General features: G+C 38.8%; 1 protein-coding gene, 1 non-coding gene and 1 pseudogene across 3 annotated transcripts; 1 reads left to right on the top strand and 2 right to left on the bottom strand.

Annotated features, from left to right (window-relative positions):
* Window positions 1-1,000: 1,000 nt before the first annotated feature.
* Window positions 1,001-7,559, bottom strand: LOC143892220 (cytochrome P450 CYP72A616-like; annotated as a pseudogene).
* A 3,307-nt stretch (window positions 7,560-10,866) lies between these two features.
* On the bottom strand, window positions 10,867-10,938 carry TRNAP-AGG (transfer RNA proline (anticodon AGG)). Its single transcript has one exon. It is a non-coding gene; the product is annotated as a tRNA-Pro (tRNA).
* A 1,761-nt stretch (window positions 10,939-12,699) lies between these two features.
* On the top strand, window positions 12,700-17,049 carry LOC143891668 (transcription factor bHLH144-like). Of its 2 annotated transcripts, none has more exons than XM_077396212.1 (4): window positions 12,700-12,862; window positions 13,721-13,828; window positions 14,195-14,373; window positions 15,590-17,049. In XM_077396212.1, exon 4 carries the CDS (start codon window positions 15,908-15,910, stop codon window positions 16,619-16,621), a length of 714 nt encoding a protein of 237 aa, XP_077252327.1. In that variant the 5' UTR covers window positions 12,700-12,862; window positions 13,721-13,828; window positions 14,195-14,373; window positions 15,590-15,907; the 3' UTR covers window positions 16,622-17,049. The 2 variants fall into 2 exon arrangements, with proteins under 2 accessions (XP_077252327.1, XP_077252326.1); XM_077396211.1 differs by having other exon boundaries at window positions 13,721-13,843.
* The last annotated feature ends 2,309 nt before the right edge of the window (window positions 17,050-19,358 follow it).

The following is a 19,358-nucleotide window of genomic DNA, read 5'->3' as shown; positions in this document are numbered from 1 at the left end:
TCATGACGTGGCGTACTCAGACTTACTGCAAGATAACATGAGCTCCAGTGTATGAAGGGGGCGAAGACCCTTCTTAGACATCACTCGAAAAGAAAAATAACAAAGTGTCCTACACCAATCAACCAAAAGCAAGCTCCTCACTCCAGTGGACCAGTGAAGGCCCCTCCCAAAATCCCACGTTGATGCAGTTCAAATCACAAAGCTGGAGGTAGGGGTTCGAATCTTGTCTACAAGATCTCTTTTCCTATCGTGGTTGGAGTAATAACGGTTCTCGAAGCATGAGCATACGAAAGTGAAAGCTCAAATGAGAAATGTTGCAGAATCATGGCCAATGCCATCTTTGCTTCTATCAGTGCAGAGTTTTGGCCGATGCAGATCCTTGGCCTCGACCTAAGAGGAAGAATGCTAGTTGATGCATTTCCAAGAAAAGAAGAGAAAGCACCTGTAACCAGGGATGTATACAGTTTGAACTCCTTTGCTGGTTAGTTCTGCTTGTTCTGACAGGATTTGGAGTGTCTGTTTCCCTCTCTGTAGCTGGTTCTAAATGTTGTTCGGGAGATGACATTGCTAGTAATATTCTAGAGTTCTGGACACACATCCAATTCATATGACTCTTGGGAATTAATCAACATCTCCCATCTCTTGACCAACTCATTTCAACTAGTACAATATGCTGTTAGCATCCACTTTGACCAGACGTGAAGTCTCAATCAAAAGTCATTTTTCATAGCATAAAAACATAACAACTCAAAAATTTCTAACCCACCCATGCAATACTAAAAATAAAATAATGAAATAGTATGCAAAATGGAAACTTATACACATCACAACCACACTTTAAGTTCTACTCATCCGAAAGATAATATGAAATCAATCTGCTTTACAACGTCTGCACATGCTTGCAAGCATATTGTATTCGATGCACTGACTATAACACTGTAGAATTTGGTGATGTCATGATAAGAAGCAATGATCGAGAATGGCTATGGAGAGGAAGATCTCAGAGTTTATGCAAGATAATCTGAACACCATGTTGGGGTTGAAGAGTTATAATATGTGAAGGTGCATGAGCATAAGTGGGTGAGAGCTCAAATGAGAATTGTTTTAGAATCATAGCCAAAGGAAGCTTAACTTCTATCAAGGCAAAGCCCTGCCCAATACATGTACGCTGGCCCCAACCAAAGGGGAAGAAGGCAACTTGTTTATTCGACGCCTTTGCAATCCCTCCTGAGAATCTCTCTGGTTTGAACTCATCTGCATCGTTGCCCCATATTTCAGGATCATGATGAACAAGGACCGTTGGCAGAGAAACTTGTGCTCCGGGTGGGAATTCAATTCCTCCTAGTCTCATTCTTTTGTAAATGGACCGAATAAGTAAGATAAAGGGCGGGTATAATCGGAGAACCTCATATAGAATCATTGTTACCTGAAATAGAAATTTCAGGAATTTCAGACACCATGTCTACCTCAAGTGTTAAGATTCATTGACATTGAATGCTAAAACAGTAGGAGCATCCACCAGAAAAAAGTAGATTCCCTTAAACAGAATTTGGTTAATGAAAACAAAGACTCTCTGCTTTTAGTCCACAGGATTAGATTTAATTAACGAGACTAGGACTTGCAGTTATATGTAACAACCCGAATTTTTGAAAATCCTTAAAAGCAGAATTGGTAATCAAGCTTGAAAATTGAAAAATCAAAATAGGCCAACTTAAAACATTTGTCGTTACATACAAAAGTCTGTCCAAATCAATATAGATAATCATGATTAACACATGATAAATGATGATTAATATCTAGGTTCTTACATTATCAGTGTTAGTAATTGGCTATTTGGCCACTGTACCAGTGTCATAACCTACTGAAAAGAATGTACCAAGCAAATACTCACAATCTTTAGGTGGTTTAAGCCATCAATGTCTGGTTTATTTTTCCCAAAGACTTGCAAAACCTCTTCTCTTGCATGTTGTTGCCAGGTTGGATGCATACTCAACACAACCACTGTCCAAGATAACAAAATGGAGGTCGCCTCTTGACCAGCAAAGTAGAATAACTTGCACTCCTCAATCACATCTTCAATAGTCATTCCACTTCTCATGAACTTCCCATGTTCCTGAGAGTCTTAATTGGATTCCATTAGCAATCCCAGTAGGTCATCAGTATTGGCATTGCCCTATTTTCATAGCCTTTTCTCTTTTCTTAATCATACCCGTCAATAGATCCCTCACTTCTCTGACAATTTCCTTTCTCCTAATGTTGTTCTTTGTGGGGAGAAACCTGTATAAATATAAAATGTTGGTGAATCAACAGAAATTGCAGTTAATGAAACTTATCAGATGCGTTTCTGTATTCACTTTTTCTTCTGTTTAGTTTGCCATTTTTATGGAAATATAAGAGTTACTCTTAGAGTAGCCTAGAAGTCAATGGTCCCAAATGCATCTTGTTTCATCTACCTTAAGTACCATAGGACTACTTTTGCCTTCACTACAATACACCTATCACTAGTCACTAGACTCACTACCACTATTGCTGCTTCTGTCAACGTTACCCTATAATACTAACGACTATAATGATCATAGGATTAGTATTTGTAGTTCTGCTAAAAATCAGCATCATTTTAACAATTTATGACAAATATTTTTTAACAATTTATGATACAGCTAGAACTAATACCATCCACCTTATACAGAGAAAATCTCAAGATACAAGATCATTTTGGAGATTAAATCATGAATGTCAAAGCTCCTCCACTAACCAAAATTACTAGCAAGGGATTTCAAATTTAGCAACTTAATCAATCAGAAAACAGTCAAACACAGATCGTTATAAAGCTACCACTAATAAATATATGCTTAGCTAGGAATAGTTTATATATATATGTGAGAGAAGTGTATCTACTCGATCGAGTAGATAACTTATCTACTCCGTCGGCTTAAAATACAGTGGGGACCCACATTGTTAGGGTGATGCAAACCAAATCATTTGATAGGCCCTCACATACATAGGGTGTGCCCAAAAAATCAGCTCCATAGAATAAAATGGGCCCTCATGCAAACCATTCATTTGATGGGCCCTCACTGATAGTAACCATAAGTGTAAAATTCTGTTTTGGTTGGCAGAATCCTGATATGGTGGAACCTAATAGCTTTAGGACCAGACTCAGACCATTAACTTAGTCAACCAGTAAATAAATTGCAACAGATCAAGGAATAGTAGAGGTAATTAGGACACATATTGGGTGAAAGGGAGGATGAGATCCAATCAATCATATAAATATTGGAGATGACAATGAAAAACTTCTAAAACTAAAACTAAGGCAAGTAATTGACAAATTTACTTTTGCAGTAATAAGAAGATTCTTGTAGTGATGTCCACTATGCAGGGCAGTAATAGGAAGATTTTTGTAGTGATGTTCACTATGCAGGGCAGTAATAGGAGGATTCTTGTAGTGATGTCCACTATGCAGGGTATCACATACAAGGGACTAGTGAAAAGCACTTAATAAATATATGTTTCTGGATGATCTGTAGGCTTTTAAATGTGCTATGAATGGGGGTATTAAATTAGTACTAAAACCCAATGATATGATTTTCTTATTGTTAATGAACAGCATCAAGAGACAGCAATTACAAAGAAAAACAAACCTGAAACCTGGTATGTAAAAAGACTGATAGGCCTGGAAAACAAGCTCGGCCTGTTCTGTTTGGAGTTGGAATATCCGCCTCCCTTCCTTGTAGCTGCCACCAAATGCCGTCCGAGAGATAACATCTCTGGTAAAATTCTGGAATTCAGGCCACACGTCCAATTCACTACAACAAGTAGAAAATGCCGGTAGCATCCTCTGTAACAAATACAAATACGAAAAAAAAAAAAAACCATATCAATTGCACTTCATGAATGAAAACAGGTCTTTTTTTGTATATGTTCTAAATCAAAGCTCAAGAATTTACTGTGACAAATGTTAAACAACCTTCAACTTCTCTAGATGGAAGGCCGGGTTGATGATCCTTCTGTGTCTGGACCATTTCTCACCGTTGTGGTCGACGAGTCCCACCGCCAGCAACTTTGTTAGTGGGTTTGGTTTTGGTTTCACAAAGTCATCAAAGTTCGACAGAACTTCCTTTATCAGTACTGGATCCATGATGTCTACCATGGGAGTCGTTCCCACGCAAGTAACTGACATTTTACCTGTGTTTTACAGTTTAAGCTTTAGTAGTTACAAGGACTGATGAAAAACTCATTAAAGTAAAAGACAAGACTTGTATTGCAACAGCTATGTAAACTAAGAAAGCACATCACAATCAAAACAAATTTTCTCTTTGGATCCCTGCTTAAATAATATGTGTTGAATACCATGTATAAGGGTAGTTTAGTCATTATCTGTAGGATAGAGGGTATTGTAGTCATTGTACATTGGATGCCCTATTTGGGCCTGTTAAAGTATAAAAGATTAAATAACGCCATCTCCAACAGCTTAAGTTTTTGGAGTAAACTGGTAGTTTCACATGGTATCAGAGCAAATGCCTGGGTTCAAACCTCCTGGATAGCAAAAAATCCACATGCAATGGGCAAATCCAAAAGAGGGGCCACATGTGCCACGTGTAGGACAACCCTAGAAAGAGGGGCCACACGTGAGGGGGAGTGTTAAAGAATAAAAGATTAAATAACGCCATCTCCAACAACTTAAGCTTTTGGAGTAAACTGATAGTTTCACGGGGCCTATATATACATCATTTACATGAGGAGCTCCCTAGTGGAGACTCTCCATCCTTCACTACTCTTCTTCTTCCTCTCTTCTCTTACCGTAGCTCCATTTCTAACAATATGCAGTACAGAATGTCCCAAGATCACATATTAGAAACCATTTCAAGTAGAACAGAATAAGTGGTAATACACATTATCATTTCAAAACATGCATTATCATTGGGACAGGTTTTCAAAAGCAAAATACCATTTCAAAATCTCTCGTCTGAACAGAATAGGCTATTACAAAAGAAACCAAGTTTCCAAGCTTCAATACATCCTAGTAGGATTTGTGTGCAAATTTTGTATAAAATTCTAATAAGTTTACATACAAATTGAACCCACAATCCAATTAGATTGCACCCGCATTTTGTGTCTACAATCTAAACGTAGTGCAAGTTTACACAAAGTGCAACTGTAAAACTATTAGATTGCGCGCCCCTAAAAACAGCAAAAAATTAGAAACATGGAAACCCAACAAAAGTTTCACTTAAAATCTGCAGAGTAAAATGAAGCCAAACAAAAGTTTCACTTAAATCTACAGATGAAAGAAATCCTTGAAAAAGAAAAGTAAAACAATATGAAAAGAACCAGCCTCCCTAATGTTGCTTTGTGTGCAAAGTAGAGGCATATATATTTCACTTTATCAGAAGTCAGGGTAAACTTGTCATGAAAAAGTGGTTATCCATATAGAAATCCTCAAGAAACTTAAAAGACTGAAAAAATACCAAAATACATAAAAAGGTAAAACTTATAATTGGTTTCTCTAGTTTGCAACAGGCTACAGCACACTGGAATTGTAACAGCTCATGGCGAGAGAGAGAGAGAGAGAGAGAGAGAGAGAGAGAGAGAGAGAGAGAGAGAGAGTGTTAATTGGGATCTTAGAGAGTTAATTGGGATCTTTGCTTTTGCATGGAACCCCAGCAATCTCCCCCTCCATGCGGAAGCAAAGTGGATAATCTCTCCCCTCCATGCGGCGACAACGTGAGGACTACAAGATCTTCTCCGAGGTAATTTTACTGTCCTCGACGATACACCGGGGTTATTGAGATCTTACCCCGGGGATTTTCACCATTCTTGATTGTACACCGGGGTTGCCACGCCCCAGCTCTGATACCAATTGTAACGACCAAAATTCACCAACAACAACACTGACCAATCTACCAGTGGCAAACACATGAAAAATCCAATATCTTACACAACCAAGATGGAGAAAATATTTACCAACAAACCACCACCACCAAAGGCAAGAAAAACAAACAACCAGGAGAAGACAATAATATACGTGGTTCGCCACAATGGGCTACTCCACGGACAAGACAACAAACAATCCACTATTTATAATCAATAGTACGATTTCACTTCACACTGGTAAAAGCCACCGATAGAATCCTCCTTCCAACCTGCTATGCAACCACAAAGCAAGCCTCAAATCTCTACACTGAGTATGAGCTTTGGAAAACCCTCCAATACAATGTTTGGCTTGCAAAAAAAAAACTAATGGAGAAAAAATATGAAAGAAGAAGATGACACCTTGAGTAGAAGAAGAAAAACCTTACTTTTGCTTCACCACAAAAGTCATCCTAGAGCCCAAGAGAAAACCGCTCTTTTCTTTCCCTAGCTTCCTCATCCCTTCTCTACATTTTTTCCTTCTTCAAAACCCTCTCTTTCACATAAAAGTGCGGCCTAGTGCACGAGGCTCCTGTCATTGCGGGGTCTGGCGAGGGCTAGATGTGCGCAGCCTTATCCCTACTTTGAAGAGAGGTTGTTTCCGCGAGTAGAACCCGTGAACACCAGGTCACAATTGAGCAACCTTACCTTTGCGCCAAGGCTCGCCCTCTCTGTCATATACAAACTGTGTATATTGAGAGAAAACAGATCCCACTTAAAAGGGCCAAGTGGGACCCACTCCTAGAACGAAATAAAAAACAACAGAAATACAAAAAAGAATGTGATTATACATCACCGTTTCGTGAGAGAGAGAGAGAGTTATCCAATGCCAACTTGGCAGCCATGTCATGCCTAGATGGCTTGGGTGGAGTACCCAAGGTTGGTTTGTAAGGAATGCTTGGAAAACTGTTCTACAATTACCTCGTTTACTAGTGCTAGTAAGTTATATTTCATTAACAGGTCTAGTAAGTTGGGCTTCATTAACTAGTTCCTAGTAAGTTGTATTTCATTAAGTCTCGTAAGTTGTATTCTTTTAAGTTTAATAACTTGTGTTATTGAAAATTGAAGTAGTTAATGCTACAGGGAGATTTGTATGGAAGAATCCTATAAAATAAGTTGTACGAGTTGGAGTTGGGGATTTGGGCAAAAACTTAGATGATTGATATATTAATTTGCGTGGGCATTGCTCCTGTTACATTCTTCTTCTTGTGGCTGTGTTCTTCCGTTCTATTTCTTCTTCTCCCTCTTAACCACCCACATCAGATAGAGAAGGTAACGTAAGGCCCAAAGTTTCAAGTTTAAAAATACAGAGTAATTAAGGGGGGAAGGGTATATCAATCAATACAAAAGGGTTGGAATAACAGTTTCCAAAAGAAAATCAGAAACATGAAAATTGAGAGAGTAAATAATTCAAGTGTGAGACACCCATCTCTGAAATGTGGCTAGAATACCGTAGTTCTTCATCGTTTCATGTAGGAAGGAAGGGAGCGACACGTGGAACAATCTGGTGAGAAAGATCCATGGGTTTTAATCGTGCTTGCTTCATGGCCGTCAGATTCTCCTTGAGATTGACGTACAACAATCTGTAGGGTGGGCCCACGATCCCTTGCTCCTTCAAATACCTCTCAACCTTCTTCCGTCTCCACCAGATTGAATACACTAATCTCGAAATCCATAACACCACCAAAACACAACAACTTAAAACATATTTTGACTGAAAATCTCCCATTTTCTTTGACACTCATTTAATTCATATGAGGTGGCTGCTCTCACATGCAACTGCCCATCCACGAAATGCCTTCTGCAATGGTCGCTAGCAAATCCCTCTTATTATATTAGCAAGTTGCCTTTATTAATTAATAAAGGTAACTTTGGAAAAAGATATAGATAGAATTATCCTATTCTACTATTCTAGCCTAATTGCTAATTCAATCTACCATCCTACTCTACCCAGCTTACCTCATTTATCCAACTTGCTTAATCTACATTAAAGATGATCCAACGGTGAGATCTACACTCAAACCAACGGTAAGATCTTGACACAATCCTATGATGGCATCCTATGATATCTCCCATATTCTAACCGATCAAATATCAAGGGCAGTTGTTTTCACGTGACACCAGCACGGTTGGGCACCATATAATTTCTCTTTAAGGAATGCTAAACTTAGGGACGCCCTTGCAAAAATCTGGTGAAAGGGTGCCCCCATTGGTTGCACCTCCCCAAAGTGCTTTTAATATTCTCTGAGGCAGTTTATAAATGTACTTCGGCGAAGTGCTACCAATGATGGTGCCCTTCCACCATATTTTTACAAGTGCACCCTTCAGTTTAGCATTCCTCTTTCTCTTTTAAGTCAAAATGAGTTTGCAAATTGGAATTTATCTCATTTGTTAATATATTCTTGGAATTTGTTAGGCAATTTTGTGGAAAGCCATTTCGCGGCTGACTTTTGCAATAGAGAACAGGCTCACTCACTTTGATTTTATCTTATTCATTTAATTCCCGCAAAATTGCCTAGCAAATCTTATCGATTATTATAACAAGGGATTTGCTACCTGTTGCATGTGAGAGCAGCCACTTTCAGCAGATTTTTCTTCATTCACGAGGTGGCTGCTCTCACATGCAACAGGCCATCTGCCAAATCCCTTATAACAATTATTTGGTAATAATCATACTAAACTTCAAAACCATTTTTTAATGTAGGATTACAAAAAAAGAAATGATAAATTAGCCCTTTAATTTACTAGGGCCACCCACTTTGGTGGTTTTATAACTTTGAAGACCACATATTTTTCCTATGTTCGTACTTTTTTTTTTTCCCGTAAGTAAGCTGGGGTTGGGGTTTGGTAGGATCCTTACCCGAAATTAAATAGAATAGAAAGAATTACAAGGGAGTAAAGCGATCTTCTGAGGAGTTGCTGGTTACAATGACGAAGGGGTGAGGGAGGAGAAGAGTGGAGATGTCTTATCCTTTACACACGGGCAATTCTTGGAATGTGTTTTTATAAGCCCACTAAAGAGGGTTTTATCTGTAGTTGGGGTATTAATTCTAAAAAAAAGACGTCAATAGCTTTTCTCCACAAGAAAAAGGGATTTTCTCTCTCCAAGAATTTCTTCTTCTTCTTCTCTTGCAAGGGCTTTGATCTAAAGTTATTGGGCTTCTTTTATGGAGTTTTTAGGTCGTAAAGACATTGGGAAGAAGGTATTGGGTTTTTGCTTGAGTTTCAAGCAGAGGGTGTTGGTGGGATTTTCACTATTGTTGCAGAGGAAAGGGTTTTCACCATTGTTTGTAATTTTCCATTGTTCATAGTAAATTTCAACTTGCCGGATTGCCTGTGGAATAGGCCAAGTGCTGAACCACGTAAATCTCTTTTGTCTCTTGCTCTCTTGTTTTCTTTCTTTATTTCACTACACTTTTTATTTGTTGCATATGCTTGTTTGGGCTAATTCCGTGGCTTGCTAGAGGCTATCTGTCATTGTTTGCTTTGAGTAGTTCTCTGATAACTAGATTTCTAGTGGCGGTTATCAATGCCCTGAAACCATTCGATTCGTGGAGGTTATTGCACACTTGGAGAGAAGCAGACTCGTCGCGTATTACTTGTCAAAAGTTGAATGTCCTCCTGAAGGGGATATCATCCCCCTTTGCTTGTCCCCTCCTCTCGTGTTTGAGATTGTTTACATAGATAAAATAGGGATCCTCAAATTGAATTTTGATGGCTCAAGCTCGGGGAATATGGGGCCCTCGGGCATTGGCGGCTTGCTAAGGAATGAGAATGGGAAGGTGATTTGGGCATTCAGTGGCCCAATAGGGGTGGCACCGTGGCAGACTCTAATGAGACAGAAGTCCGAGCCAATGTAAGTATCTTCCAAATGAAGACTTAAATAGAATGGTGGTAGAAGGGGACTCTTTCAGTGTCATTAGGTGGCTAAAAGACTCAAACTCTATTCGTTGGAGGTTTGCCACTTTTTTTTTATGATATACAGAATAGGATTGGATCCTCCTCGATCTCATTTATTCACATACGTCGATCAACAAACAGAGAAGATGACAAGCCTGCTAGAGAGGGTGTATTTAGGGAGAGAGTGGAGCTCTATGACTTTCTTCCTCCCTAGATGCTATTGCTTTTGCTATTATTTATCTTTAGTTCTTTTTCCTATTTATCTATGCAATCTTCGGGCCCTCCTCGGTCTCCGTTTTTTCAATGAATCTAATCTCGCCATTAAAAAAAAAAGAAGAGATAGTGAGTGATTAGATTTGGTTGTAAACGCTATATATTTGTTTCGTGTAAATACATTGGTAGGGGACCATCAAACCCCAGCATATCCATGGTTTTAAATTTCGACCGAAATCCAAAATTTGGGGTTCCAGTCGACACCGAAACCGAGATCGTTACTTCCTGAAACGGTCATTTATTTCGGCCGAAATTTTATTTATCCTGAAATTCCGTCCGAAATTTAAGGGATTTCATTTGATAATTATTTAATATTAGCAGAAATTTTATACAGGAAAAAATATAGCCATAAATTTGATTTCTGTGGTTTTCGGCTCAAATTTCGAAAATTTCGGTGAGGACCTGAACGCCTTCCGAAACCAAAATTTGAAACCATAGCATATCTAACCCCTCTCAAAAAATATCACAAAACACTGAAAGAAAGGTGGCCATAGTTAAGACAGGGGCTGTATTTCTCACTGGGCACATGAAAATTCTAAAAATATTTTTCTAATGGCCCCATGTATGGGGGCCATCAGATGATCCTAACACCTCCTCCACAAACCTCGTTTGATTTTTATTGTCCTGGTAAGTAAGTGGGTTCTCTGCCGTGTGGCACTTCTCTAAAATAATACAGAAAACTGAAAGGGACATAATATCAACACCCCTTTTACTTTTGACAATGGCACTCCACGCTTATTGACATTGCTTGGATTGGTCTAACACCAAAAATAAAGAAATGGGGCATTCCGAGAATTGAACTCGGGACCTCTCGCACCCTAAGCGAGAATCATACCACTAGACCAAATGCCCAGTCTGTTATCAATGTTTAATATTAGTTATATATTGGACACTAAAACAACCCAAACAAAAAATAATAATTTGTCATGTAAAAAATTAGATAATGCCAAGCACATTGTATTGTTAAACTAGAGTGAATAGGATTTATCAAGTCAATTGACTGACAACGAGTATGAGATGTAAAGCCTTAAAAGGGTCCGTTTGGTTGTTCTATGGAAAAGGTCAAAAGGCAAGTGAAGTAGCATCTCAGTGAATACAGTTTTAAAATGAGGGAAACGTTCCAAAAGGTCCACAAATGTTTCTCTACTTTTAGTGAGCCTCATATTAATGTTTGAAGTTTGCACATGCATGCAATCTCTTGTTTAGATTCACCTCACTGAAAACTCGCTATCAGCTGTGCTGGAGATGTTGCACTGCAGTCACTATACTTGGCTTTATACTCTCTGGCTAGCCCTTTTATTTTTTGAAAAAGAGTTTCACTTTGCAACCTATTTCTGGCAATATGGGAGTTCAATGCTTCATTCTCTTTCACCCGAACGACATGATTTTGAATCCCCCTGCTGTAAACCCGATGCCTGTGCGGGTGATCGCGAGCACCCATAGGGTTTAGCGTGTGGTTTACGGGTGATTGCGAGCATCCATAGGGATTAGTCCCGCCCTAAAATGGGTTGGGGATACCCTATGTCATAAAAAAAAAAACCAAAAACAAAAATGTGCATGATTTTAAATATGGCAGCACATATCAATATCTGCACCCATCTGTTATGCAAATATATTGGGAATATTTCAAAATATTTCCTAGAAATTGGCCGATATACCCATATTGGAGGGCGTTCGATAAGGCCGATATATCGGGACCCTCAAACCTTGCACTGAATTGGTGTGGAGACTGTGTCATTTGCTACATGGTGGTCCCTACACATAAAACCCATGCAAATTAAGCGATTTTTTAGCTGTTATATATTGTTTTAATTAAGACAGACAATCATCGGACAACATTGGCCTATGCCCACTTTACAAATCCCAAACGGGTGTTGGCTCTTCAGCATAAAGTCACAGGTTTGTTCCTCGGTGACGAGTGTTCGAATCCCCCGGACTTGTCCTGATGTACGTGATTTGTGGGCCACTGCGTGCATCCGTAGGGAATAGTCTTAGTCCCAAAGGAGGTGGGGACGACATCCTGCGTCACCTAAAATAAATAAAAAAAGAAAAGAAAAGAAGTCCACTTAAAAAAATTAAGGGTAAGGAAGTTTATATGGTTTGAAATAAAGAGAAAGGTGTAAATATCGACATATAATGTTAGTAGAAATATGAGCTCTGTTTAAGCCATGAAAGGAAAGTACAGAGTGAAAAGGCTAAGAAGATCTCGAGGTTTCTAAAATAAAATCCCCACCTCACCGTTTTCTCTCTTCTGCCGAGGAGAGTTTGGGTAATAAGAGCAAAAGCACGAGTCAAATTACATTCATATTTGCTCCCAGACATAAGTAACCCACGCCAACGAGGCTCTTGCCGACACGCGTAAAAAATGACAACCTTGTGGGCCCCACAACCCACTTCATCACGCGCGCCGTGATCCGACGGCTGACACCGAATCCGCGATCAACGGAAACCATTACCGAGGCTTCCAATCCAACGGCCTAAATTCCTTCCGGTTATTACTCTGCCGGTGGAGAGGGCACGCCCATCGAGACCATGGTTAAGACACATTAAACCATGGTTAACATCAGACTTAACCCTCTAGTTAAATCCACTGGTTTTTCTTTTTGCAAAAAGCTCTCTTATTTTCTATCTCTACCTTGCTTCTTAGTCTTTCTTCTTCATAACTCTCTCTCTCTCTCTCTCTCTCTCTCTCTCTATCTGAAAAAAACCCACATTTTTCTTTTGATCTGATCTCGTATCTCGCTTTGTTTCGTTAATATCTTCTCAGAAACCCTAGGTTTGGCTCTGTTACTTGTAGTTCACTGATTCTTAAAGAATTTCTTAAGGCTTTAGGGTTTTTTGTAGGTTTGCCCTAGATCTAACCATCTTTTCTTATTTTGGCTTCTGTTTGGATTTTTTATTCTGTATTTATTTAGTTAAAGTCGAGTTCCTTGCGATTTGAGTATTTCCTTTGGATTTTCTATAGATTTGAGCTTTTTTTAGGTATTTTCTGTGAGATCTAATTCGTCTTGCATTTATTTTACAGATCTCGATGTTTTTCATCTGTTTGTGAGGGTTTTCTTTAAGTTCTTTCGTGGTTGTCCTTGTTTTGACGTTTTTTGGATGTAGATATGGTTCCTTTTACATCATATAATAGTTTTTTAGAATTTCCTTCCGATTGTAGTGTTTTCTTTGAATTCGAAGACATTTTGTGCACCTAATCTACATTTTCTTACGATCGATTGATTTTTCTTCTCTCTTAGGGTTTTCATCTTAGTTTGGTGGCTATTTACACTTCTTTTGAAGGTCAGTCTATGTAAATTTGATTGATTTTCGACTAATATTTTCTTCTAAAGTTTATTTTGGATTTGGAGTTGGTTGTAATCTACATTTTCTAACTGATCGATTGATTTTTCTTCTCTGTTAGGGTTTTTTCCTAGTTTAGAGGCTATTTGCACTTCTCTTGAAGGTCCATCTATGTAAATTTGATTGATTTTTCACTAATATTTTCTTTAAAGTCTCTTTAAGTTTTGGTTTGTTGATTGTTTGTGTAAATTTACTTAATCTGTTAGCTAAGTACAGATTCCTCTGTCTGGGGATTTCTCTTACTGCATCAGAGGTTTTATTTGTGCGTTTCTTGGGTTCTTTGATGTAGCTTTGAAGGACAAAAAAAAGTTAATCAGCATGCCTTGGACGTCTTCTTTTGTTAATTACAACAGGAAGTGTGTCTGCTTGGTGGTGTTTTTTCGTGTCATACTGTAAGGTTTGAGCTCTTCTGGTAAGATCTTTCTCTTGAAGTTTTAGCGTCCTATATTTCATTTCAATCTTATGTTTCTGAAACATTATTTTCGTAGCTCTATTTGGACTTAAAACCAGCAGGATTGAATACCCAGTCAATCTGCTTATTTTCTTATGCCCTCTTCGTTTAAGATCATGGCAACCGATTACAAGGCAATTATTGGACTCAAAATTACGTTTAAATTTGATTCCAATAATCCGTTTGGCAATCACAATCGGTTGTCATAATCCATAATCGTAAGGGAACAGGGTCTCAATCGTTCGGCTGTTTATCAGTTTCAAGTTTTTTTTTTGTTTGATGTAAATGATCTTTTTGGGGTTTCTGATACAGGTGAAATACATTTGAACTATCGAGGGGCTTTTTTCTTCTTTGTGTTATACTCTGGTTTTGAAGGAGTGACGATGTACATTGCTGTTAATCTGAAGAGACACAGAACTGTTGAAGGTGTTGGGGAAATTACAATGAATGTCAGAGTCATCGCATATTACCAATTGATGAAAGTTTGTCAGGTTAGTTTGCTCTATTTCTGCTTTGTATTTCCTTATAATATCTGCACACAGACTTGTTAATCTGTTAATCTGTTAATCATGGTTTCTATTCGTTCTGTTTATTTCTGCCATCTTATTTGTAAATAATATTGAATTTCATGAAAGCTGTAATCCTTTTATATGTGTGAAAAGCCTTGCTACTATTTTTTGCTACCATTTTTTTGACGGAGATATATGAGAAACAAATAGTTCAACTTTTCATTATTTTACCTATCGGTGTAAGTTCTTGATTGCTTTTAAGCTTAAATTGGATTTTGCTATAGTATCAATGAGGAGAACTCTTAGGCCCTGTTCGCAATTTTGGGTCCAATAATCAGGTTTGGACTCAAAATCAATTCTCAGAATCCGAAACAAACAGGGCCTTAGCAATTCAAAAACTAATTTATTTCTAATTGGATGAGTAACATGCATAACCTACTGATCATATTCCTGCTGTAGTGGCAAGGATGACACATGTCAAAATGATCAATATTTATATTTTTTATTAGTTTATAAATTTATATAGTTATTTTACCACGACCATTCCTTAATTTGTATTTGCCTTTATTTTTTGGTGATGCTAATGTACTACCTATGGGCTTTAGATAATTTCATTTCAGACGGATATGTTTTTTATCAATTTGAGGATATGAACCTTTAAATCTTACCAGGGACTAGGCTGAATGCTTAAACATTTGAATGTTTGATCAATTTTTACTCATATGTGGATATGATCTTGTGTACATGTTGATATACTGGGTTTCTCATGGTATTTTGTATGGCGATTGAGACAATGACACATTTGCAGTGTCTATGTTGCATATACTAGGGCCATCATAGTTTTGGATTTTGGGTATCCTACTATCCTTCAATTGAAGTTTATCTTATTTTTGTAGAGAGAAAAGAAAAAAATGATTGGGTTCATTTCATTTTGTGATTATGCCTTCTAAAAGATAGATGCTGAATTGAACTTTTGATTTGCAATGCATGTTTAGAATGCTGTTATTTACAAGATACTGTGATTAGGATGCTGTTATTTACAAGATACTGTGAATTTGCAATCGTTTTTGATCAGTTGTTTTTTTCTCCACGATTACTTGATTCAATTGAACCTTCTTCATAATTGCCAGTAAGGTTAATTACTTCCCAAAAATGTTTATTGCATTGTAGTTGAATCTCCTTTTTCTTGATATGACAGGCCGAGTACTTCCGTCAGTTGCTCAAGCCTGTTACGTAGCTTAACTACTAGAAAAGCTCTATAACCAGACACCGGTTGCCTTTGCTTCCTTCGTTCATTCACAAGACAGTTCAACATATGAAATAATTATAATGGCTGCGAAACTGTCATAGAAAGCTCTCGTGTCCTTATGGCAATCACATAGTCTTAGTTTCCCTAATACCTTAAAGTACAAATCCCCATCCCTCTCTGGAAGTAGATTACAAAATTGGAACTAGTGCCTACCCAATCTGCAGCATAACACCCATCAGTACCACATTGTATAAATCTGAGTAGGACATGCAGAGTGACCCGAAATTTTACCCCAGAAAGGCAGCGCCACCTATTTCATATGAAGTAGGTGGTTGTACGTATAACGTTCCTGCTGCGCCTTTGTTGAATGCAACAGTAATGGGTGCAAAGCACTCTGGGTCCCCCGTTCATGGAATGAACCCAAAGTCTCCAAACTGTCCCAAGAACTTTATCATCTTTGACCAGACTGATAACAAGTGCCGGATCATGTTCTATCCCCCACCAGCCAACAAGTTCAATTGCCCTAACTTTGATATTCACACCAGTTATGCCCAAGAAAATGACAGAAACAAAAATGAGGATAAATCTTCCTCCCTTAAAGAAGACTCCGAAGACATTGATGCATTACTGAGCTTGGAAGATGAAGAAGATGATGATGATGAAGAGGTCAGCACTGGCCGGACCATGGGCAACTATGTGAACCGTTCTCCGGATTCTGGCTCAACAGATGGTTCCAAAATATGTAAGACAAAGCTGTCTTCTATTCAGAAGTCATTCTCATGCAGCAGCAGCAGTAGAAATAGCGGCAACAGTGAAAGGAAGAGACAAAAGATTAAGAAGATGATGAAGACCTTGAGGGGAATCCTGCCCAGTGGTGATCAGATGGATACTGCCACTGTACTCGATGAGGCCGTTAGATACCTGAAATCTCTCAAGGTGGAAGTGAAGAAACTTGGGATAAAGAATTTCAAGAAGAATTAACAGACCACTTTCACGGTAATCGAGATTAATCTCCCTCTAATATTAGGTATGCTACTTTTAGTATTATTATTATGATATATGTTGTATCCTTCTCTCTGTCTTTAGCTTTTAAAGCATGGAAGCTTTTGGTTGAAGGTGAAGTGGGAGGGTGATGGAGTGGGGGAGGGGCTTTTGGCATAGAAAAGATGGAAAAAATGCATGCGGGGGAAGACGGGGGAGTTGGGTTTGTTTGTTTTTTGCTTTTGTAGTGGCTGTTGTTGCTGGTTATTGGATATTGTGTGGTGGGGTTTATGGACTTTTAGACCCTTTTCTTTTCTTTATTCTGGATGGGGGTTTATGTGTACGTGAGCTTGATATCCTGTCAAAATCTCTGTGTCGGACTTACCACTAGCTATTTCTAATGCCATAATAATTTTAAATGCGCCTCACCACTTCTTTCTGGCTTTTGGAATCTTAGACCTCTGTTTCTTGTCTCTGTCTTTTCTTTTCTTTATTTTTTTGTGTGGGATGCAAAGAGAGACTTTTGTGGCCATATGAATCATTATTCTCATCTTTCTTTTGGTGGAGTGGGTGCATGAATCAATGGGGCATCGTTTACTTTTTTTTGTTAATGTAGTCCTAATTTGTGGGCTTCTTTTTAATTCTTTATCTTTATATACACTAATTCACTGTCTCAAATGTTGGATGGTTAGAGACATTGAGAATCTCACCCTTGTTTTGATATTTAGCACTTCTCTTTCAAATGGGGGCGGTGCTACCTCCTTTGTTTTCGAATTTATAAAAGCTCATCTGGTCTCGGTCGGTGCCTTGTGATGGTTTTAATTGCATGGGAGACTTTTTGACTTTGTGGCACACGGTTCTGTTCATAGCTCAAAATTAGATTGGACATCAGAGAGTTAGCTGGACAATTTAGGGGAGGGTATTACTGCTAGACAATTTAGGGGTGCAACTCGGGTCGGGTTCCACCCGGGAAAAAGTCGGGTTGAGTTCAGGTTAGGTTCGGGCAATCCGACCTGAGTTCAACCTGACATTTTTTATGATTTTTTTTTCTAAGCTTAAAAATTCGGTTTGGGTTGGGTCGAACTTGGGTCGGGTTCGGGTCGGAAAAGGGTTCCTCGGATCGGGTTGAACCAGTCGGGTTGGAAATCGGGTCGGGTTCGGATTGGAAAAAAGGGTTCCTCGGGTTGGGTTGGCTGTAGCACCGGTGCTGGTAAATTGTTCCCCATATAAGGATCGTTATAGCAGCTCCTAGTACCACAGACAGCACACAGAACTGTACCGTGCTTTTTAACAATAGGTGGTATACTGTTACATTGGCAAAACAATTTAACTAGACAAACCCTGTTAGGACTTGAAGCTTCAAGGTTAGGACAGCGAACTTAAAACTTAGGTGAGAAGAACATTACAAGGGCGTTTAGGGGTGGGTGGGTTTGGGGCGCTCTCATGCCCTTCTGAGTATAGTACAAAGTTCAAAGTGCTCTAACCATGCCAGCTAGTGTTTGCTACGCTCAGTGCTTTGCACAGCCTTATGGAAGAAAGTATGTAGAAAATGAGTACATGATCCCCTTGTCCTCCCCACCGACTTTTTTTTTGAAAGTAGACATATTTTCATTGATACTAAGGTTACATTGGGGACCAGGAGTCCCATCATGTATTACAATGTATCAGAGAAGCTGGCTATAGCATACCCTGGACCAAAATAAAATAATTGGGACATGTCTTCCTTCATCATGCCAGTAGTGCGATATATGCCTAAACTGCCTCAAGAGAGCTTCTTAGTACCATGCTCTACCATCAATCCTTCTTTTACAAACGAACCCCCCAACTTATCCTATTAACACCGTTACTAAACAAAAACAACTTTACTAAAAAAAAAGCCCCCAAGATTTCAACACTACTATTATAACCACTCCTCCCAACCACTCCTCCCAACAATTTAAATAGCAGAGTAGAAGGACCCACACGAAAGACCCAATCTAAACGAAAGACCATGGCCTCTCAAACTAAAATTGGTCGAAACATAGCCCTTCTGGATGCACACTTTATGGGACAGCAACTACTGCTATTACTACAATGTTCATACTACAGCAACATAGCCCATTTGGATGCAGACAGCTACTGCTATGACTACAATGTCCTCACCACCAACTTACTAGAAAACCAGTACATGATCCCCTTATCCTCCCCTTCAGCCCACTTACTAAACAAAACTAGCATGTTGGTACTAGACCCTTCAACAGGAATTCTATGGACTCCCATGAGTTCACCTAGATGACACAGACGCATCTGAAGCCAGAAACCTCAATTGGGAGCATCTCCAATCTTTAAACTGGGTTCTCAATCTTGGAGGTCATGTTCAAGATGCTGCTCCAATTAACCAACATAGATTACAGAATGGAACATCCATAAGATTATGGAGATCACGCTATGTTATTTGCAACAGTAATGCTAGGGAGACAGAGTACGATCAATCACGGGACCGAACCAACATTACATCGTAAGTGATGTGATCCAGCGCTCTGGTTTAAGAAAATCAATAAAAAGTAGAACTTTTTTTCACACATGGCACATTCTCATTGTTAGGCCCTCCCATCGGTCGTACTCTTAGTCTCCGTATCATTTTTCTTATTTTTACAATAAAAGAGAGGCAGACTCCATAGTTGGCCATGAAATAGAGCATAATACTCGACGAGTTGATTGGTTTTAATGGGGAAGAGACCATGAAATAGAGCACAAT

The sequence above is a fragment of the Tasmannia lanceolata genome, unplaced genomic scaffold (genome assembly GCF_043159265.1).
Source record: "Tasmannia lanceolata isolate RefF3 unplaced genomic scaffold, GAP_Taslan_0.1 ptg000015l, whole genome shotgun sequence".
NCBI classification, from domain to species: domain Eukaryota; kingdom Viridiplantae; phylum Streptophyta; class Magnoliopsida; order Canellales; family Winteraceae; genus Tasmannia; species Tasmannia lanceolata.
The sequence above is the reverse complement of the archived record's forward strand: the minus strand, read 5'-3'. Positions and strand labels throughout refer to the sequence as shown.